Source organism: Pristiophorus japonicus, chromosome 26 (assembly GCF_044704955.1).
Source record: "Pristiophorus japonicus isolate sPriJap1 chromosome 26, sPriJap1.hap1, whole genome shotgun sequence".
Classification (NCBI taxonomy): domain Eukaryota; kingdom Metazoa; phylum Chordata; class Chondrichthyes; family Pristiophoridae; genus Pristiophorus; species Pristiophorus japonicus.
Genome location: NC_092002.1, coordinates 11,539,567 through 11,563,032, shown reverse-complemented (window position 1 = coordinate 11,563,032; position 23,466 = coordinate 11,539,567). Strand labels below are relative to the sequence as shown.

At 50.7% G+C, this 23,466-nt stretch overlaps 1 protein-coding gene across 1 annotated transcript in view; it reads left to right on the top strand.

Annotated features, from left to right (window-relative positions):
- Positions 1 to 23,466, top strand: part of LOC139239039 (calpain-2 catalytic subunit-like) — a 57,080-nt gene that overhangs the window by 28,142 nt on the left and 5,472 nt on the right. Inside the window, exons 9-17 of the mRNA XM_070867544.1 lie at positions 590 to 744; positions 9,497 to 9,660; positions 11,545 to 11,556; positions 13,814 to 14,022; positions 15,660 to 15,696; positions 18,629 to 18,703; positions 20,180 to 20,225; positions 22,839 to 22,900; positions 23,423 to 23,464. Of these exons, the coding sequence (XP_070723645.1) occupies positions 590 to 744; positions 9,497 to 9,660; positions 11,545 to 11,556; positions 13,814 to 14,022; positions 15,660 to 15,696; positions 18,629 to 18,703; positions 20,180 to 20,225; positions 22,839 to 22,900; positions 23,423 to 23,464 (802 nt within the window). The remainder of the gene's footprint in view (positions 1 to 589; positions 745 to 9,496; positions 9,661 to 11,544; positions 11,557 to 13,813; positions 14,023 to 15,659; positions 15,697 to 18,628; positions 18,704 to 20,179; positions 20,226 to 22,838; positions 22,901 to 23,422; positions 23,465 to 23,466) is intronic.

Here is a 23,466-nt window from a genome sequence, read left to right as displayed (position 1 = left end):
TGGGGAGGGCAGCGTTAAAGAAAACTGATTTATGGCTCAGTGCTGGGATGGTCAGTGGGGCAGTGACACGGACACCCTTTCCTGACTGGAATAGGAGCAGGAGTCGGCCATTCGGCCCCTCGAGCCTGCTCCGCCATTCAATGAGATCATGGCTGATCTTCGACCTCAACTCCACTTTCCTGCCCGATCTCCACATTCCTTGATTCACCCTAGACACCAAAAATCTATCGATCTCTGCCTTGAATATACTCAACGACTGAGCCTCCACAGCCCTCTGGGGCAGAGAATTCCAAAGATTCACCACCCTCTGAGTAAAGAAATTCCCCCTCATCTCAGTCCTAAATGGCCGACCCCTTATCCTGAGACTGTGTGACCCCTGGTTCTAGACTTCCCAGCCCGGGGGGAAACAACCTCTCGGCATCTGCCCTTTGGGTCGCCCGTTGGTGATGAAAGGCGCTATATGAATGCAAGTCTTTCATTTTTCCTTTGTGCCTGGATTCTGCTTTCGGTCAACTGCGGATTCCGGGTCAGAGCCGTCTCTCCTCGCCCGCTAACCTTTTCTCTCGTGCCTCACTCCCTCCCTGTGCAGGATACCGGCCGATATATTTGTGCAGAGCTTCTCGGAGATGGAGCTGTGCAGCCTGAATCCCCTGTGCCAACACAGTACCAACTGCGTCTGGGCCTTGACTCGTCACGAGGGCATGTGGATGTCGGGGATCACCGCCGGCGGCAAATATGGCGATGGTACGGGCACCGACGGGCAGGGGGGATGCCGCGCCGCGCATAGTGCTGCCTCTCGGTCGCGCCGTCCCTGACCGACAATGACCCAGAGCGCAGGACGCCACGCGGGAAAGAGCCAGCGCAGAAGGCATTAGGCCGAAAAGCCTAAACATAGAAACATAGAAAATAGGAGCAGTAGTCGGCCATTCGGCCCTTCGGGTCTGCACCACCATTCAATATGATCATGGCTGATCCTCTATCTCAACACCATATTCCCGCTTTTCCCCCATACCCCTTGATGCCTTTTGTTTCTAGAAATCTATCTATCTCCCTCTTAAATATATTCAGTGACTTGGCCTCCACAGCCTTCTGTGGTCGAGAATTCCACAGGTTCACCACCCTCTGAGTGAAAACATTTCTCCTCATCTCGCTCCTAACTTTCCTACCCCGTATCCTGAGACTGTGACCCCTTGTTCTAGACTTCCCAGCCCGGGGGGAAACATCCTCCCCGCATCCAGTCTGTCCAACCCCGTCAGAATTTTGTACGTTTCAATGCGATCCCCTCTCATTCTTCTAAACTCTAGTGAACACAAGCCTGGCCGACCCAATCTCTCCTCATACGACAGTCCTGCCATCCCAGGAATCAGTCTGGTGAACCTTCGCTGCACTGCCTCTCTGGCAAGTATATCCTTTCTTAGGTAAGGAGACCAAAACTGTACACAATACTCCAGGTGTGGTTTCACCAAGGCCCTGTATAACTAGTAAGACATCCTTGCTCCTGTACTCAAATCCTCTTGCAATGAAGGCCAACATACCATTTGCCTTCCTAACTGCTTGCTGCACCTGTGTGTTTGCTGTCAATGACTGGTGTACAAGGTCACCCAGGTCCCTCTGTACATCGGCACTTCCCAAGCCATCACCATTTAAATAATACTTTGTCCTTATGTTTTTCCTACCAATGTGGATAACTTCACATTTATCCACGTTATACTGGCTCTGCCATGTGTTTGCCCACTCACTCAACCTATCTAAATCGCCTTGCAGTGTCTTTGCATCCTCCTCACAGCCCCACCTAGTTTTGTATCATCAGCAAACTTGGAAATATTACATTTGGTTCCCTCATCCAAATCATTTATATATAGTTAATAGCTGGGGCCCCAGCACTGATCCCTGTGGTACCCCACTAGTCACTGCCCGCCACCCCGAAAAAGACCCGTTTATTCCTACTCTCTGTTTCCTGTCAGTTAACCAATTTTCAATCCATGCCAATACATTACCCCCAATCCTATGTGCTTTTATTTTGAACACTAACCTCTTATGTGGGACTTTATCAAAGGCCTTCTGAAAATCCAAATACACTACATCCACTGGTTCTCCCTTATCTATTCTATCAGTTAAATCCTCAAAAAACTCCAGTAGGTTTGTCAAACATGATTTTCCTTTCATAAATCCCTGTTGACTTTGTTTAAACCTGTTGATTATTATCTAAGCATGCCAAAAGTCAGGACTTGTGGTATGCGGCATATTGTCAACCCACCTCCCAGCGCCCCGAGACATTACTGCGCTGCAGCACGCTCCGACTTGTGTTCCACGACCGTGCGCAAACGTGTCTCCGTCCCGCAGTAACTAACTGCGTGCTGGGATCCAGAGACCCAAAGAGAAAATAAAGTGATAAAGGACTTGTGGGTTAGGCTGCAAATACAGCCTGTCCATGTGATGAGCGGCTGGAGTTTAATATTTTGATATTTCAAATAACAAGTGTGTCGATATTTGATGTCTCCAAGATAAGAGGAGACTAATTAATGTCCTGTTACTGACTGGTCCATTGTTGATCGGGGCCCAGGAGCGTCATGATCGGGGCCCAGGGGCAGCACGGGCCCATCCCACACTGCGATATGTGTGCGCACTAGGCCCGTGCAGCAGAGCTGGTCTCCAGTCGTCCTGGTTAACCCTTGCCACTGGACCAAGACCTCGCTCTGTCAAGCCCCGTGTGGTGGCTGGTGTGCAACGGCCACCCCACGTTAAAAAAATCCACGCACAGGCATCTTCCACCCTTCAGGATGTAGTTCGGGATCTGGAATATTAGGTCCTTCATTGAAACATCTGGGAACTCATCCCTTTTTGGTGTGGAAGCAAGTCATCCTCGATACGAGGGACCGCCTAATACAACACCCAGAGAGAGGATAGCGTAGCGCGTCTGGGGATCGACTCCTCCAGGGCCCAAGACACGCTTCCAACCCAGCCGCTCAATGCACAAGTGTCAGTCGAGGCTCAGTGGGCAGCACTTGTTCCTCTGAGTCAGAAAGAAAGACTTGCATTTATATAATGCCTTTCACATCCACCAGACGTCTCAAAGCGCTTTACAGCCATTGAAGTACCTTTTGAAGTGTAGTCACCATTGTAATCATCATAGGCAGTCCCTCGGAATCGGGGAAGACTTGCTTCCACTCTAAAAGTGAGTTCTCAGGTGGCTGAACAGTCCAATACGGGAATTACAGTCTCTGTCACAGTGGGACAGACAGTGGTTGAGGGAAAGGGTGGGTGGGACTGGTTTGCTGCATGCTCCTTCCGCTGCCTGCGCTTGATTTCTGCACGCTCTCAGCGACGAGACTCGAGGTGCTCAGCGCCCTCCCGGATGCACTTCCTCCACTTAGGGCGGTCTTTGGCCGGGGACTCCCAGGTGTCGGTGGGGATGTTGTACTTTATCAGGGAGGCTTTGAGGGTGTCCTTGTAACGTTTCCTCTGCCCACCTGGGGCTCGCTTGCCGTGTAGGAGTTCCGAGTAGAGTGCTTGCTTTGGGAGTCTCGTGTCGGGCATGCGGACAATGTGGCCTGCCCAGCGGAGCTGATCAAGTGTGGTCAGTGCTTCGAGGCTGGGGATGTTCGCCTGGTCGACTGTCCTTCCAGTGGATTTGCAGAATCTTGCGGAGACAGCGCTGGTGGTATTTCTCCAGTGCTTTGAGGTGTGTACTGTATATGGCCCGCGTCTCTGAGCCATACACTGTTGTAATGTGGGAAACGCAGAGGCCAATTTGTGCACAGCAAGCTCCCACAAACAGCAATGTGATAATGACCCAGATAACCTGTTTCAGTGATGTTGATTGAGGAATAAATATTGGCCCCAGGACACCGGGGATAACTCACCCGCTCTTCTTCGAAATAGTGCCGTGGGATCTTTTACATCCACCTGAGAGAGCAGGCGGGGCCTCGGTTTAATGTCTCATCTGACAGTGCGGCACTCCCTCAGCACTGCGCTGGCATTTGACGTCCTGAGGAAGAATGGGTTCGGGATGGAGGGCGGTTTGATGCATTTCGAGACAGTGTGGGTGTGCGGAGGTAGAGGTATTGGCTGCTTAGGGTTGATTGGCACAGTCCCAACTGCCTCCTTCTGCCTCCTGACTTCTGTTTTTGTAAAATGGCCAATGGACACTTGTTGAAGTGTAGCCACTGTTGTAATGTGGGAAACGCGGCAGCCAATATGCGCACAGCAAACTCCCACAAACAGCAATGAAATAAATGATCAGTTAATCTATTTTTGTTACATTGGTTGAGCGATAAGTATTGGCTCAAGGCACCGGGGATAACTCCCCTGCTCTCCTTCGGCGATATTGCTGTGGGATCTTTGACTTCCGCTGGAGGGAACAGACAGAGCCTCAGTTTAACGTCGCATCCGAGAGTGCGGCACTCGCTCAGCACTGCACTGGAGTGTCAGCCTGCATTTTTGTGCTCAAGTCCCTGGAGTGGGATTCGAACCCACAACCCAGGTGCTAGCCGTGGCTCAGTGGGCAGCAGCCTCGTCTCTGAGTCAGGAGGTTGTGGGTTCGAGTCTCACTCCAGGGACTGGAACACATAAATCTAGGCTGACGCTCTCAGTGCAGTGCTGAGGGAGCGCCGCACTGTCAGAGGTGCTGTCTTTCGCACGAAATGTTAAACCGAGGCCTTGGTTAGGTGAGTGGGCAAATGCATGGCAGATGAAGTATAATGTGGATAAATGTGAGGTTATCCACTTTGGTGGTAAAAACAGAGAGACAGACTATTATCTGAATGGTGACAGATTAGGAAAAGGGGAGGTGCAAAGAGACCTGGGTGTCATGGTACATCAGTCATTGAAGGTTGGCATGCAGGTACAGCAGGCGGTTAGGAAAGCAAATGGCATGTTGGCCTTCATAGCGAGGGGATTTGAGTACAGGGGCAGGGAGGTGTTGCTACAGTTGTACAGGGCCTTGGTGAGGCCACACCTGGAGTATTGTGTACAGTTTTGGTCTCCTAACCTGAGGAAGGACATTCTTGCTATTGAGGGAGTGCAGCGAAGGTTCACCAGACTGATTCCCGGGATGGCGGGACTGACCTATCAAGAAAGACTGGATCAACTGGGCTTGTATTCACTGGAGTTCAGAAGAATGAGAGGGGACCTCATAGAAACGTTTAAAATTCTGACGGGGTTAGACTGGTTAGATGCAGGAAGAATGTTCCCAATGTTGGGGAAGTCCAGAACCAGGGGACACAGTCTAAGGATAAGGGGTAAGCCATTTAGGACCGAGATGAGGAGGAATTTCTTCACCCAGAGAGTGGTGAATCTGTGGAATTCTCTACCACAGAAAGTTGTTGAGGCCAATTCAATAAATATATTAAAAAGGAGTTAGATGAAGTCCTTACTACTAGGGGGATCAAGGGGTATGGTGAGAAAGCAGGAATGGGGTACTGAAGTTGCATGTTCAGCCATGAACTCATTGAATGGCGGTGCAGGCTAGAAGGGCCGAATGGCCGACTCCTGCACCTATTTTCCATGTTTCTATGTTTCTCGCCTCTCCTGGGCCCCGAACTCTCGCCGCCCTCCACTCCGATCAACAATGGAGCAGTCAGTAACAGGACATTAATTAGTCTCTCATCTTGGAGACATCAAATATCAACACACTTGTTATTTGAAACATCAAAATATTAAACTCCAGCCGCTCATCACACGAACAAGTCGCATTTTCAGGCTAACCCACAAGTCCTTTATCACTTTATTTTCTCTCTGGGTCTGGATCCAGGCACGCAGTTGCTTACTGTGGGATGGAGACACGTTTGCACACAGTCGCTGGGACACAAGTCGGAGCGTGCCACAGTACAGTAATGTCTCGGGGCACTGGGAGGTGGGTTGACAATGTGCCACACGCTACAAGCGATAAAAGTTTCCCAATATTATCACACCTGTGCAGCAAGATGCATTCTTTGAGCAAGCAGCATCCTGCCCCCTTCTGTGGTATGCGAGCTTCCAGAGAAGGGGATGAGTTTAATCTGTGATCGTGCAGCACCTGTATTTACAAGTCGTCGAAAAATCGTAGAAATTTACAGCACGGAAGGAGGCCATTCAGCCCATCGTGTCCGCGCCGGCCGACAAAAAGCTCTCCACCTAATCCCACTTTACCAGCTCTCAGTCCGTAGCTCTGTAGGTTACATAAGAAATAGGAGCAGGAGTAGGCCAGTTGGCCCCTCAAGCCTGCTCCGCCATTCAATAAGATCATGGCTGATCCGATCATGGACTCAGCTCCACTTCCCTGCCCGCTCCCCATAACTCTTTATTTCCTTATCGCTCCAACCTACTCAACCTATCTTCATAAGTCAATCCCCTCACCTCCGGAATCAACCTCGTGAACCTTCTCTGAACAGCCTCCAATGCAAGTATATCCTTCCTTAAATACGGAGACCAAAATTGTACGCAGTACTCCAGGTGTGGCTTCACCAATACCCTGTACAGTTGTAGCGGGACTTCTCTGCTTTCATACTCTCTCCCCCTTTCAATAAAGGCCAACATTCCATTTCCCTTCCTGATCACTTGCTGTACCTGCATACTAACCTTTTGTGTTTTACGCACAAGGAACCCCCAGGTCCCTCTGTGCTGCAGCACTTTGCAATTGTTCTCAATTTAAATTATAATTTGCTTTTCTATTTTTTCTGCCAAAGTGGATAACCTCACACTTTCCCACATTATATTCCATCTGCCAAATTTTTGCCCACTCACTTAGCCTGTCTATATCCCTTTGCAGATTTGTTGTGTCCTCCTCACAATTTGTTTTCCCACCCATCTTTGTATCTTCAGCAAACTTGGCTACATTACACTCGGTCCCTTCATCCAAGTCATTAATACAGATTGTAAATAGTTGAGGCCCCAGCACCGATCCCTGCGGCACACCACTAGTTACTGTTTGCCAACCGGAAAATGAGCCATTTATCCCGACTCTCTGTTTTCTGTTAGTTAGCCAATCCCCTATCCATGCTAAAATATTACCCCCAACCCCATGAACTTTTATCTTGTGCAGTAACCTTTTATGTGGCACCTTATCGAATGCCTTCTGGAAATCCAAATACACCACATCCACTAGTTCCCCCTTATCCACCCTGCTCGTTGCATCCTCAAAGAACTCCAGCAAATTTGTCAAACATGATTTCCCTTTCATAAATCCATGCTGACTCTGCTTGATTGAATCATGCTTTTCCAAATGTCCCGCTACTGCTTCCTTAATAATGGACTCCAGCATTTTCCCAACGACAGATGTTAGGCTAACTGGTCTATACTTTCCTGCTTTTTGTCTGCTTCCTTTTTTAAATAGGGGCGTTACATTTGCGGTTTTCCAATCCGCTGGGACCGCTCCAGAATCCAGGGAATTTTGGTAGATTATAACCAATGCATCCACTATCTCCGCAGCCACCTCTTTTAAGACCCTACAATGTAAGCCATCAGGTCCAGGAGACTTGTCCGCCTTTAGTCCCATTATTTTACCGAGTGCTACTTCATTAGTGATAGTGATTGTATTAAGTTCCTCCCTCCCTATAGCCCCTTTGATTATCCACTATTGGGATGATTTTAGTGTCTTCTACTGTGAAGATCGATACAAAATATTTGTTCAATGTCTCTGCCTTTTTCCTGTTACCCATTATTAATTCCCCAGTCTCATCACCTAGGGGACCAACATTTACTTTAGCCACTCTTTTCCTTTTTATGTACCTGTAGAAACTCTTACTATCTGTTTTTATATTTTGTGCTAGTTTACTTTTATAATCTATCTTCCCTCTCTATCATTTTTTTAGTCGTTCTTTGCTGGCTTCTAAAAGTTTCCCAATCCTCTGGCCTCCCATTGTTCTTGACCACTTTGTCTGCCCTTGTTTTCAATTTGATACCCTCCCTTATTTCTTTAGTTAGCCACGGATGGTTGTCCCTTCTCTTACACTCTTTCCTTCTCGTTGGAATATATTTTTGTTGCGAGATATGCAATATCTCCTTAAATGTCTCATCAACCGTCCCATACTTTAATCTATTTTTGCAGTCCACTTTAGTTAACACTGCCCTCATACATTTGTAGTCTGCCTTATTTAAGTTTAGGAAACTAGTTTGAGAACCAACTTTCTCGCCCTTCAACTGAATTTGAAATTCAACCATGTTATGGTCACTCATTTCTCGAGGATCCTTTAATATGAGAACATTTATTAATCCTGTCTCATTACACAGGACCAGATCTAAGATAGCCTGCTCCCTGGTTGGTTCCGCAACGTACTATTCAAGGAAACTATCCCAGATACACACTGTGAACTTTTCCTCAGGCTACCCTGGCCAATTTGCTTTGTCCAATCAATATGAAGGTTCAAATCGCCCATGATTATTGCCGTTCCTTTTTTACAAGCCTCCATTCTTTCTTGATTTATACTCCGTCCAACAGTGTAGCCACTGATAGGGGGCCTATAGACTACGCCCACCAGTGACTTTTTCCCATTATTATTTCTTATCTCCACCCAAACTGATTCAACATCTTGATCTTCTGAGTCAATATCGTTTCTCACTAACGCACTGATCTCATCCTTTATTAACAGAGCTACCCCACCTCTTTTTCCTTTCTGTCTGTCCTTCCGACTTGTCAAATACCGCTGAATACTTAGTTCCCAGTCCTGGTCACCTTACAACCACGTCTCTGTAATGGCAAGCAGATCATACCCATTTTTATCTATTTGTGCCGTCAACTCATCTATTTTGTTACGGATGCTACGTGCATTCAGATAAAGAGCTTTTAAATTTGTTTTTTTACTATTTTTTCCTGTTTTGACCCCACTTTCTGATTCACCTTTATGTTTATACATTCTGTCCCTTCTTGGCACGCTCTGGTTTTCATTTCCCCCAGTGCTACCCTGCTCTAATGTCTTCTCCTTATTCTTTGACTTTTAACATTTTCGCCTGAATCCTCTCCTCGGCCTCCCCCCGCACTAATTAGTTTAAAGCCCTCTCTACAGCCCTAGTTATTTGATTCGCCAGGACCCTAGTTACGGCACTTCAAGGACATAGCCAAGTATTTTTTAAATGCGGGGAGGGTTTCTGCCTCTACCACCCTTTCAGGCAGTGAGTTCCAGACCCCCACCACCCTCTGGGTGAAAAACTATGTCCGCTCAACTCCCCTCTAATCCTTCGACTAATTACTAAAATCTACGCCCCCTAGCAAATGCCAGAAGAGAAATGCATTTATATAGCGCCTTTCACTACAGCCCAAAGCGCTTTACAACCAACAAAGTACTTGTTGAATTGTGGTCACTGATGTAATGTGGGAAACAGCGAGCACAGTACAAAAAGTACTTAATTGATTGTAAGCTGCTTTGGGATGCCCGTGAAAGGCACTATATAAATGCAAGTCTGTCTCTCGGGGCTGGCAACACTGGGCGGACTGCCCTCTGAACCCGGAGCCCGCCGATTCACTGATGTTTCTCGTATTTTCTCCTGCTCCCCCCCTGGCCACCAACCCCACCTACACCAGGAACCTTCTGGATCAACCCCCAGTACCGACTGACACTGCTCGAGGAAGATGATGACCCGGACGACGATGAGGTGTCCTGCACAGTCACCGTGGAACTCCTCCAGAAATACGGCCGAAGGAAAGAGAAGGTTGAATTCCACCACATCGCCTTCCACATCTTTCCCGTGAGTAACTCCAACTCCTAACGCATGAGATTCCAAGGGGGCCTCGACAGGGTAGATGCAGAGAGGATGTTTCCCCCTCGTGGGGGGGGGGGGGAAGCTAGAACTAGGGGGCATGGTTTCAGAATAAGGGGCCGCCCATTTAAGATGGCGATGAGGAGGAATTTCTTCTCTGAGGGTTGTAAATCTGTGGAATTCTCTGCCCCAGAGAGCTGTGGAGGCTGGGTCATTGAATATATTTAAGGTGGAGATAGACAGATTTTTCAACAATTAGGGAATCAAGGGTTATGGGGAGCGGGCGGGGAAGTGGAGCTGAGACCAGGATCAGATCAGCCATGATTGATTGGCGGAACAGGCTCAAGGGGCCGTATGGCCTACTCCTGCTCCTATTTCTTATGTTCTTATGTAACATCATCCAACACACACTGAGATATGTGTACTGAACAGGGTGATACACAGGGAACTAACTGTATGTATATGAGCGCTGGAAATAGGGAAGAATCTTGCAAGTACAATGAAGGCTAATCAATATATTGAGAGTAATAGAGTGACTAATGAAGATGTCGGCCCATTAAAGACAGACACATGCAGTGTGGTAATAGAAAATAAGGTCATGGCAGATTTATTGAACAAATACTTTCCACAGAGGACAAAATACCAGTCCCAGCATCCTATATGCTTTTTTTAACCACTTTCTCAACCTGCCCTGCCACCTTCAACGATTTGTGCTCACACCCCCAGATCTCTCTGTTCATTTAGGATTGTATCCTTTAGTTTATATTTCCTCTAGACCGTTCTTTCTACCAAAATGTATCACTCGCACTTTTCCGCGTTAAATTTCATCTGCCACGTGTCCGCCCATTCCACCAGCCTCTTGAAGTCTATCCCTCTCCTCCTCACTGTTCACTATACTTCCAAGTTTTGTGTCATCTGCAGATTTTGAAATTGTGCCCTGTACACCCAAGTCCAAGTCACCAATATATACCAGGAAAAGCAGTGGTCCTAATATCGACCCCTGGGGAACGTCACGTATACCTTCCTCCAGTCTGAAAAACCGCTCACCGCTACTCTCTGCTTCCTGTCATTTCGGCAATCCCGGAATCCATGCTGCCTCTGCCCCTTTTATTCCATGGGCTTCAACTTTGCTGGCAAGCCTGTTATGTGGCACTTTATCAAGATTGAGAGCGGTGTGGCTTTGCTCTAAATGATCCAATAAAACATGTTTTATTCGTTACGGGGTGTGAGCGTCGCTGGCAAGGCCGGCGTTTATTGCCCGTCCCATTGCACTCGAGAAGTTGGCGAGCCACCTTATACAACTGAGTGCCTGGCTGGGCCATTGCTGTGGGTCTGGAGTCATGTATAGGCCCAGACCGGGTAAGGACAACAGATTTCCTTCCCTAAAGCGAATCAGGTGGCCTTTTACAACAATCTGGTCGTTTCACGGTCACCATTACCGGCACCAACTTTTTATTCCAGGTTTATTTATTTAACTGAATTTAAATTCCCCAGCTGCCCGTGGTGAGATTTGAACTCGGTTCTTGCAGGCCAGTGGATTATAAGTCCCGCGACTTAGCCACTGTGCTACCGTCCACCATATAATAAACCAAAAAGGAGCAACTGGTTTCATGATTTCTAAGAGTTTGTCTCGTCGTCTCATGATTTGAGATGGTCGGGGTGGCAAATGGCAAGATGGCATTACTGTATAAATGCTTTTCAAGTGGTTGCTGTTGTCATTGTAAACTTTGTTGCTGTCGTAAAAGTTGTTGTAAAAGTTGTTGTCCTGACATGGCAGGGCAGGCTTGAGGGACCGAACGGTGTGCTAATCGGGGTGGGGTCGAGTGCTGCCTGTGTTATCAGGACATTAACCCCTTTGTGTTTCTGTTGCAGGTTCCTGAACAAGTACGTATCCTGCTGCCCCCCGATACAGCACTGGGATGGTGTAATGTATTTGCTTCATGGGTTCTTTGCTTAAGCTTTCATAGCAACACATTGCTGCCAAGAACTAGTTGGTTTATTAGCAAAGGTTTAACAATCACACTACACATTACCGGTTCATCCACCAGGCTCACCAACACCTGCCTCATCGTGGATCCCCCCCCCGAACCCAACTGGCCGGGGTTTTATTGAGTCTTGTGAACATCACGTGACTGGCTAAGCCACTCCCATCTCAACAGCTCTACAACTATTTTAAATTAACAGATAAAGCCGAGTGCCCCCTTATTAAAGGGACACTCGAACCCACAAATTGACAATAAAACTTTACGGGAAGTTAGCAGATCAAATTAAAATTTGGTTGCCGGGGGTGATGATGCACTCCAGTCCCTCCGGCGGCCACCTCTCACGGAAGGCCGCGAGCGTACCGGTGGACACCGCGTGCTCCATCTCCAGGGACACCCCTGGCTCGGATGTAAGCGCGGAAGAGAGGCAGGCAGTCGGGCCGAATGACCCCCTCGACCGCCCGCTGCCTGGACCGGCTGATGGCCCCCTTGGCCAGGCCCAGGAGTGGTCCTACGAGGAGGCCTTCCGACCTGCCCGCTCCCCTCCGCACAGGGTGCCCAAAGATCAGGAGTGTGGGACTGAAGTGCAACCAGAATTTGAGGAGCAGACCCTTTAAATAATGGAAGAGGGGCTGCAACCTCACACACTCCACATATGCATGGAACACGGACTCCTCCAGACCACAGAAATTGCAGGCGGCCTGGGAGCCTGTGAACCGACTTAAAAAACTTATTGCACGGGACTGCTCCGTGCACCACCCTCCAGGCCAAGTCCCCGATAAATAGAGGGAGGACTCCCGCGTAGAGTGCACTCCATTGGGGACCACCGCCTCCTCCAGACAGCAAGATGGTGTCAGCAACAGCTCGACAACTTGTGAACATACACACAAGTGCACACATTACAGACGTCTGTTGGATATAATTAGGAGATCTGGTTATCCTCCGCACCCCCTCAGTGAGGAGATTGACAGCTGGTTACCCCTCCGCCCCCCCTCCACCTCCCTATCTCTCCCCCTCCCCACCTCAGTGATTATTGCCTGCACTCCCAGCTGATCAGATTCAGAGAGCTACCAGCCAAACCAAAGGCTTCCACAGGGCGGGGACCTCCCCGGTATTCCGATATCCTGGGGGAGAGAGGCGGAAAAGTTTAGGGAGGGAATACGGCCCCTCGAGCCTGCTCCGCCGTTCAATAAGATCACGGCTGATCTTCGACCTCAACTCCACTTTCCCGCCTGATCCCCATATCCCTCGATTTCCTGAGAGTCCAAAAATCTATCGATCTCAGCCTTGAGTATACTCAACGACTGAGCCTCCACAGCCCTCTGGGGCAGAGAATTCCAAAGATTCACCACCCTCCGAGTGAATAAATTCCTCCTCGTCACAATGGTCCTAAATGGTCGACCCCTTATCCTGAGACTGTGACCCCTGGTTCGGGACTCCCCAGCCTCGAGAGGCAGGGAGAACGGGCAACGGACAGAGTCCAGAAATGGTGTGGAACCAGCCGGTGAGGCAGCTGAAAGGGCCATGGCAGGTGAAGGCATGGCCGGCAATCTTCATCAACATAGGCAGTCCCTCGGAATCGAGGAAGACTTGCTTCCACTCTTAGAATAAATCCTTAGGTGGCTGAACAGTCCAATACGGGAGCCACAGTCCCTGTCACAGGTGGGACAGACAGTGGTTGAGGGAAAGGGTGGGTGGGACTGGTTTGCCGCACGCTCCTTCCGCTGCCTGCGCTTGGTTTCTGCACGCTCTCGGCGACGAGACTCGAGGTGCTCAGCGCCCTCCCGGATGCTCTTCCTCCACTTAAGGCGGACTGGTCTTTGGCCAGGGACTCCCAGGTGTCGGTGGGGATGTTGCACTTTATCAGGGAGGCTTTGAGGGTGGTCCCTTGTAACGTTTCCTCTGCCCGCCTTGGGCTCGTTTGCCGTGAAGGAGTTCCGAGTAGAGCGCGTGTGCAGAGCAATGGTGTGGAGCGGTTAAAATCGGGGATGCTCAAGAGGCCAGGATTAGAGGAGCGCATATACCTCGGAGGGTTGTGGGGCTGGAGGAGGTTACAGAGATGGTGTGGGGGCGCGGCCATGGAGGAATTTGGAGAAATGACTGGGGCACCGTGTAATTGTCGGGTTCCGCTCTCACTGCTGTTAATTTTATCTGCCAAGTTTCATAACCAGGCCACCCACTTTGGCAGAAAGTTTTTCCGCTATCAGAAATATGTGTTTAGCTCGGGCAGCTACATCAACAGCCGGGCAGTGGCGAGACGCCTGCAGCTCCCTCCGGGACAGTACATTGTCGTGCCCTCCATCTTCACGAAGGACGAGGAGGGGGAGTTCTTTCTGCGGATTTTTGCGAAGAAAAGCAACGTTTCCAGGTACAGCCTCGAGGGCGGTCGTGAGACTCACGGGTGCTTTGCTTAAGAATGCAGGGCGAAACATTGCTATTAATAACTAGTTGGTTTATTAATAAAGATTTGAGAATCACACGACACATTACCAGTTCATCCACCAGGCTCACAACCACCTGCCCCATCGTGGATCCCCCGAACCCAACTGGCCGGGGTTTTATTGAGTCTTGTGAACATCACGTGACTGGCTCAGCCACTCCCAATGCACATGGCTGCAGTTGGGATCGAATGTAGAATGTTTCGGACTGTTGGTTAAATGGTGCAATGGTGAGCACTCTGGACTTGGAATCCAGCGATCCAAGTTCAAATCTTGGGAAAAGCTGAATTTTTTCCACCGGTACGCTCGCGGCCTTCCGCGAGAGGTGGGCGCCGGAGGGACTGGTGTGCATCATCACCCCCGGCAACCAAATTTTAATTTGATTTTATGTTTCAAAGTTTAATTTGTTTTAAATGCTGGTTTTAGTGTCCCCCTCCCCTTTTATCGGGGGCACTTGTAAACTATGGTTTTAGAGCCCCAAAAAAACAGCAAAAAAAATCTACAAAAATACAAAAAAAAAAGGCCCTTGCGAAATGTTTGGAGTGTCCCCCAGATCGGGGGGGTCACTTGACCTAATGTTTATTTGTCTCCTCTAAAAGAGTTGTAGAATGTTTCGGTGTAAGGGGGTGTCGCAGTTGTGTGGGGCGGACTGGTTGGGCCGGGTGCTCTTTACCTTTCCGCCATTGTTCATTGGTTTAGATGTAACCTTCAGGGCTGCTGACCGAGGGCCGTGTGGCTCTTTGTCGGCCGGCGCGGACACGATGGGCCGCAATGGTCTTCTGCGCTGTAACTTTCTATTATGTTTCAAAACCTGTAATCGTATGACACACCACAAGGGGGTCGGGCAGAACTTCATCCTCGGTGGAATGTCCGTGAGTTAACTGCTCCAGCCGCAAACATTCAGGATTCGAAATCCGGTCCCACCGTTTTTGAGGCGGTGACCCCGGCTGATTTTAACGCCGGGCGGTAATCACCGCCCCAAACTGAGCAAAATTCGTCTTTGCCGCCCAAAACGAGAGAGCGGGGCCGCCCTTAAAGGGGAGGTGTCGCTGTCGGTGACGCCATGTTGTGTTTTTTTTTGTCTGCCGACTGCCAGCTCGGGCCGACAATTGTGGCCCCCGGGTTTGGCCGGGCCGTCAACAGGCAAACACAGACCCTCTTGGGTGCCAGGCGAGTTGGCCCGGCCGAAACCCTCCCAGGTGGCCCAGTGTTGGCCACTAAAGTGGCTGCAGAGCTCGCAGCGGCCCTCCCCTTTAACTGAAGGGGAGGGGGGTTGACATTGTGAGCCGCCGGCGCAATGAGGTCATCGGCGAGGCGCTGATGACTGACGGCCTCGGACACTCTGACCCGTCCCCGTACATTGCGCGGCCAGAAGTCTTCGAAAACGTTGGGTGCGCCTCGCTTCGCGCGGGGGGGGGGCGGAAGTTTCGAGCCCCGGTGTTTCTGGGTTGAACGCTCTGATAGTATCTCTCACATAGGTTGAGACAGTCACAGCGAAGGCAGAGTGGTTCTATGGGCAGTTCCACCGCCGTTCGAGTTGATAATCATGGGCTTCTCTTTTTCACAGAGAGAACAGCATCACCACCAGCGCCTTCAACACAGAGGTAGGTGTGAGGGGATGGGAACGGGGAGTGAGACACAGTGGTATAGGCTCAGTGCTACTCCAATCCCTCTACACTGTCCCCATCAAACACTCCCAGGGCGGGTACAGCACGGGGTTAGATACAGAGTAAAGCTCCCTCTACACTGTCCCATCAAACACTCCCAGGACAGGTACAGCACGGGGTTAGATACAGAGTAAAGCTCCCTCTACACTGTCCCATCAAACACTCCCAGAGCAGGTACAGCACGGGGTTAGATACAGAGTAAAGCTCCCTCTACACTGTCCCATCAAACACTCCCAGGGCAGTTACAGCACGGGGTTAGATACAGAGTAAAGCTCCCGCTACACTGTCCCATCAAACACTCCCAGGGCAGTTACAGCACGGGGTTAGATACAGAGTAAAGCTCCCTCTACACTGTCCCATCAAACACTCCCAGGGCAGGTACAGCACGGGTTAGATACAGAGTAAAGCTCCTTCTACACTGTCCCATCAAACACTCCCAGGGCAGTTACAGCACGGGGTTAGGTACAGAGTAAAGCTCCCTCTACACTGTCCCATCAAACACTCCCAGGGCAGGTACAGCACGGGTTAGATACAGAGTAAAGCTCCTTCTACACTGTCCCATCAAACACTCCCAGGGCAGGTACAGCACGGGTTAGATACAGAGTAAAGCTCACTCTGCACTGTCCCATCAAACACTCCCAGGGCAGGTACAGCACAGGGTTAGATACAGAGTAAAGCTCCCTCTACACTGTCCCATCAAACACTCCCAGGGCAGGTACAGCACGGGTTAGATACAGAGTAAAGCTCCTTCTACACTGTCCCATCAAACACTCCCAGGGCAGTTACAGCACGGGGTTAGATACAGAGTAAAGCTCCCTCTACACTGTCCCATCAAACACTCCCAGGGCAGTTACAGCATGGGGTTAGATACAGAGTAAAGCTTCCTCTACACTGTCCCATCAAACACTCCCAGGGCAGGTACAGCACGGGTTAGATACAGAGTAAAGCTCCTTCTACACTGTCCCATCAAACACTCCCAGGGCAGGTACAGCACGGGGTTAGATACAGAGTAAAGCTCACTCTGCACTGTCCCATCAAACAATCCCAGGGCAGGTACAGCACAGGGTTAGATACAGAGTAAAGCTCCCTCTACACTGTCCCATCAAACACTCCCAGGGCAGGTACAGCACAGGGTTAGATACAGAGTAAAGCTCCTTCTACACTGTATCATCAAACACTACCATGGCAGGTACAGCACAGGTTAGATGCAGAGTAAAGGTCCCTCTGCACTGTCCCATCAAACACTCCCAGGCAGGAACAGCACGGGTTAGAAACAGAGTAAAGCTCCCTCTCCACTGTCCCATCAAACACTCCCAGGGCAGGTACAGCACGGGGTTAGATATAGAGTAAAGCTCCCTCTACACTGTCCCAGCAAACACACCCAGGGCAGGTACAGCACGGGTTTAGATACAGAGTAAAGCTCCCCCTACACTGTGTCCCATCAAACATTCCTGGGGCAGGTACAGCACGGGGTTAGCTACAGACTAAAGCTCCCTCTATACTGTCCCATCAAACACTCCCAGGGCAGGTACAGCACAGGGTTAGATACAGAGTAAAGCTCCCTCTACACTGTCCCGTTAATGTGCTTCAGCCCCAATCCCAGATGAGAGCCACTGGCATAATTTCCATTTCCTGCATCGATAAACTCTCCTCATTATTGCCGGTTTGGAGTGAATATTCCCGGAGTTGCAGAAACGACTGGCGACACTCCCCACATACTGGCTCTTGCAGACCGAGAGGGGATGGGCTGCATTGATGTGGGGGTCTCGGGACTTGCGGTGACCCACTGGTCAACTTCAAGCGGCTGGGATCCATGTCGGGGCTTGTTCACACAGAGGTGCCTTTCTTCGCAACACCTTGCCAGGCAAGCAATGGGTTTTCTCTGACCCGGATATCTGCCCAGAGACCAGAATTGCAACCAATTTAGACTGGGGCCTCGTGCTGCCGATGGCTGGAGGAGGGCCCGATTTAGCAGATTTTCTCTGGCACCATTGAAAAAAAAAAAGACCCTTGGGGAAAATGGTGCTCGATTTTCGGCTCTGCTGGTTTCGGGGCGGCAGGGCGGTAAAGTTTGCGCCCAGGAGCAAAATTGGGCAGCTGGTTGCCCCGAGTGTGGGGCGGAGTGCTAAGGGAGGCGTTACACATCTCTCTTGGGGCGCTCGGCCAACTGAGCAAGCGACAATCCCGAGCTAAACAGCCGGCCCAGGAACGCGCTAAGCGAAGAAATAAAACTGGGGGAATAAACACCAAAAACATTCCTGATAAATGCCTCACGCCACCACAACGTAAATCGCTAAAAAAAAATGAAAGAAACACCAATCACACTTACCTGAGGTCGATATTACTTCCCTCAGTGCAACCGCTACAGATCGGAGCGCCCGCGGTCACAGGCGTTCCCACCAGGGGGCGCTAACAGTCAGGGGCAGCCACAAATCCAGCCACCAGGGGCGTTGTACACCGACTCGCGTCTCCCAGGTGGTACTGCTCCGCGCCCCCGCTAACCACACCCCCCCCGTCCCCCTGAACGTCCCGGCGGGGGTGCTGGGAGCTGGCCGCCCGGGCGCAAGTGCTTCCCGCCACCATTGCCACACCTCCGGGGCTCTGAGAGGGGCGGCAGGAGACCGAATTACCACCCCCTTCTTGGGCAAACGGACTCTGATTCAAAATGAAGAGAGCGTTCAGCGACATTTCCGTTCTCGACAGCATTGCATAGTGACGGACCTGTGCACTCCCACCCGCCATACACCGCGCCCCCACCCCGACCCCCGACTCCCGGCCAATCGGGGCTGATCCTTTTCCGCTCGATTCTGTGAATTCCACGTTTTGAGATTTAATTTGTCTTCTGTTTGCGCCTTGTCTCTCGTTCCAGATTGTTTTGACCAAGCCCAACGCAGCCAGCGCCGAAGGAACTGTGCTGGACCGCCTGAAGGATGCTGCAAGCCTGGTACGTGTTACCCCGTGACCGAGCCTGAGTGCCGGCCGTGGCTCAGTGGGCAGCACCCTCGCCTCTGAGTCAGAAGGTCGTGGGTTCAAGTTCTCACTCCAGGGAGTTGAGCACAAAAATCCAGGCTGACACTCCCAGTGCAGTGCTGAGGGAGTGCCGCACTGTCGGAGGTGCCGTTTTTCGGATGAGACGTTAAACCGAGGCCCCGTCTGCTCTCTCAGGTGGATGTAAAAGATCCCACGGCCGCTATCTCGAAGAAGAGTCAAGTCATAGGCAGTCGCTCGGAATCGAGGAAGACTTGCTTCCACTCTTAAAATGAGTTCCCAGGTGGCTGAACAGTCCAATACGAGAGCCACAATCCCTGTCACAGGTGGGACAGATAGTGGTTGAGGGAAAGGGAGGGTGGGACTGGTTTGCCGCACGCTCCTTCCGCTGCCTGCGCTTGGTTTCTGCACGCTCTCGGCAACGAGACTCGAGGTGCTCAGCGCCCTCCCGGGTGCATTTCCTCCACTTAGCCAGGGATTCCCAGTGCAGTGCTGAGGGAGTGCCGCACTGTCGGAGGTGCTGTCTTTCGGATGAGATGTTAATCCGAGGCCCCGTCTGCTCCTCTCAGGTGGATGTAAAAGATCCCACGGCACTATTTTGAAGAAGAGCAGGGGAGTTCTCCCTGGTGTCCTGGGGCCAATATTTATCCCTCAATCAACGTAACAAAAAAACAGATTATCTGCTCGTTATCAATGGCAACTTGCATTTATATAGCGCCTTTAACATAGTAAAATGACGTAAGGTGCTTCACAGGAGTGTTAAAGACAAAAACATTTGACAGCGAGCCATTATAAGGAGAATTAGGACAGATGACCAAAAGCTTGGTCTAAGAGATAGGTTTTAAGTAGCATCTTAATGGAGGAAAGAGAGGCAGAGAGGTTTTGGGAGAGAGTTCCAGAGCTTGGGGCCCAGGCAACAGAAGGCACGGCCACCGATGGTTGAGCGATTATAATCAGGGATGCTCAGGAGGGCAGAATTAGAGGAGCGCAGACATCTCGGGGGGGGGGGGGGGGTGTGGGTTTGTGGGGCTGGAGGAGATTAAGGAGATAGGGAGGGGCAAAGGCCTTGGAGGGTCATTATCACATTGCTGTTTGTGGGAGCTTGCTGTGCGCATTTCCCACATTACAACAGTGACTGCACTTGGAAAATACTTCACTGGCTGCGCAGCGCTTTGGGACGTGAAAGGCGCTATAGAAATGCAAGTTCTTTCTCGTTTTTTTTCCGCTACGCATTGCCCCCGGTGCAAGTGCTAGCTGGTTTCTTCATTCAGATGTACAGCGGCCGGGACGTGAAATGTAGCCGCAGCTGACGGCGGGTTAATGCCCGATGGGTTAATGCCCGATGGGTTAATGCCCGATGGGTTAATGCCCGATGGGTTACCCTGCTTCCTGTGGGGCTGTGTTGTTAACAGTCCATCCCTCTCTCTTTCAGAACAGCTCCCTGAGTGCCTCCGAATTCATGGAGACCTTCAATTCAGGTGGGTGAGTCCTCGAGACCGCACGTGAATCTGTCACCCGCCCTCTTGCCAGCTGCGCGGGACACAATTTGGACGCGCTCTCTCCCTAACCCTAACCCTAAATGCACCCTTGGGTCTCTCTGCACTCGAGCGCCCCCTTTAAAAGTGTACCATTTAGTCTGTGAGGTCTCTGCTCATTTCTCCTCCCAAACCCATATAAAACACCAAAGGGGGTGCAAAATTGCCCCTTTCTGTAAGAGCCACAGCTCGGTAAGGACCCACCGCTGAGGCAACACAGAATCCCAGACATTTACAGAATGGCCCTCCATTTTTTTTTCCCGGCAGTACTCATCACCGCGTCGCCCGAGTTGCCGCCCCATCGGGCACGCGCCCACCGCTGCCGACCCCCTTTTCGCTCTTAAAGGGGAGGGCGCGCGGCCGCCATTTTGTTTTCATCGTCGGCCGACTCCGCGGTCATCCCGGCGGTGGCGCCCACGGGTTCGGCTGGGCCGCCAACGCTCAGCCCCGGCCACCCCCCACCCCACTCCCCGCCCCTCTGGGGACGCTGGTCCGTCCCAAACCCTCACTGGTGGCCCAACGGGCCCCAACTCAACAAACTCCAGAGTTCACAGCGGCCTGCCCCTTTAACTAAAGGGGAGGGGCGTCGGGGCGGGGGGAAAGTCTTCAATATCGGTGAGTGCGCCCCCTTTTGGTCGGAGGGCAATTTCGGCCCCAGCTGGAGAATTGTGTCCGATTTTGGGCCCACCGCGCTTTCGGAAGGACCTGAAGGCTTTGGACAAGGTTCAGGAGTGATTTAGAACATAAGAACATAAGAAATAGGAGCAGGAGTCGGCAATTTGCCCCTCGAGCCTGCTCGGCCATTCAATGAGATCATGGCTGATCGGATCATGGACTCAGCTCCACTTCCCTGCCCGCTCCCTATAACCCTTCACTCCCTTTATCGCTCAAAAATCTGTCTATCTCCGCCTTAAATATATTCAATGACCCAGCCTCCACTGCTCTCTGGGGCAGAGAATTCCACAGATTTACGACCCTCAGAGAGAAGAAATTCCTCTTCATCTCAGTTTTAAATGGGCGGCCCCTTATTCTAAGATTATGTCCCCGAGTTTTAGTTTCCCCTTATGAGTGGAAATATCCTCTCAGCATCCACCTTGTCGACCCCTCTCATTATTTTATACGTTTTAATAAGAGCACCTCTCATTCTTCTGAACTCCAATGAGTAGAGGCCCAACCTACTCAACCTATCCTCATAAGTCAACCCCCCTCATCTCCAGAATCAACCGAGTGAACCTTCTCTGAACAGCCTCCAATGCAAGTATATCCCTCCTTAAATACGGAGACCAAAACTGCACGCAGTACTCCAGGTGTGGCCTCACCAATACCCTGTATAACTGTAGCAGGACTTCCCTGCTTTTATACTCCATCCCCCCTTGCAATAAAGGCCAACATCCCATTTGCCTTTCTGATCACCTGCTGTACCTGCATACTCACTTTTTGTGTTTCATGCACAAGGACCCCCAGGTCCTGCTGTACTGCAGCACTTTGCAATTTTTCTCCACTTAAATTATAATTTGCTTTTCTATTATTTCTGCCAAAGTGGATAACCTCACACTTACCCACATTGTGCTCCATCTGCCCAATTTTTGCCCAATCACGTAGCCTGTCTGTATCCCTTGCTATTTCCGAGAATGGTTCCAGGGATGAGGGACTTCAGTTCCGTGGATAGACTGGAGAAGCTGGGATTGTTCTCCTTGGAGCAGAGAAGGTTGAGAGGAGATTTGATCGAGGGGTTCAAAATCACGAGGGGTTTAGACAGAGTAAATAGAGAGAAATGGTTCCCATTGGCGGAAGGGTTGATAACCAGAGGACACAGATTGAAGGTGATCGTCAAAAGAACCAGAGGCAACATGAGGGAAAACGTCTTTACACAGCGAGTGGTTAGGATTTGGAATGTGCTGCCTGAGCGGGTGGATACAGATTCAAAACGGGATTGGATAAATACTTGGAGAAAAAATTGCAGGGCTATGGGGAAAGAGCAGGGTCGGGTCTAACTGGATCGCAGACTCGATGGGCCGAATGGCCTTCCATGCTGTACACTCGATGGGCCGAATGGCCTTCCATGCTGTACACTCGATGGGCCGAATGGCCTTCCGTGCTGTACACTCGATGGGCCGAATGGCCTTCCGTGCTGTACACTCGATGGGCCGAATGGCCTTCCATGCTGTACACTCGATGGGCCGAATGGCCTTCCATGCTGTACACTTGATGGGCCGAATGGCCTTCCATGCTGTACACTCCATGGGCCGAATGCCCTTCCGTGCTGTACACTCCATGGGCCGGATGCCCTTCCGTGCTGTACACTCCATGGGCCGAATGGCCTCCTTCTGTGTGCTGTTCTGCGATTCAGAACAACAGAAAATATATTGCAATATAAAAATGTTTTTGAATATTAATTATTTTTCATTGTATTTCTCTCTCTCTGAAACTCCGTCTCAATCTCTCTCTGCCTATCAATGTCACTGTTTCTTTCTGTCTCTCTCCCTCTGTCTGTCTCTGTCTCGCTCCATCCCTCTCTTTCTCTCTTCCTCCCGTTCCCTCTCTCTCTCCCGACAGCCTCGCCCGATAGGTTCCATCTGACACTGGAGACCTGCTGCAGTTTGGTGTTTGCAGTGAACGTATCTTTTGCAGAAATTTTTTGCGAATAGAGTGAGGCAGGGGTCAACGTGCGTGTGGTGAGGGCGCGGATCAGAGTACATTGTGGTGAAGGCGCAGGTCAGAGTGCACTGTGGTGAGGGCGAAGGTCAGGGTGCGTTCAGTGAAGGCGAAAGTCAGAGTGCGTGTGGCGAGGGCGAAGGTCAGAGTGCACTGTGGTGTGGGCAACGGTCAGGGTGCGTGCAGTGAAGGCAGGGCTCAGAGTGCACTGTGGTGAGGGCGAAGGTCAGAGTGCACAGTGGTGAGGGTGGGGTAACGGTCCCGCAGTGTGAGGTGGGGTCAGTGCGGTGATTTGAGCCCCCAGCCGATGTGGGATCCCATGGTGTTTTATAAATGAACTTGACCAGTTGGTAAAGCAACCAGTAGGACCTCTGTCAGAAACCTGTTAATCATTGGCGTAAAAACCTTCAAAACCGTTGCCTTTTTTTCTGTGATTTCTGAACGGTTTCTGAGTTTAACAAATAACCTTAACGTTTGGCGAGCAGGATCCTGGGTGGCTGGACTCTCACCAGGCAGAGCAACTGCTGAC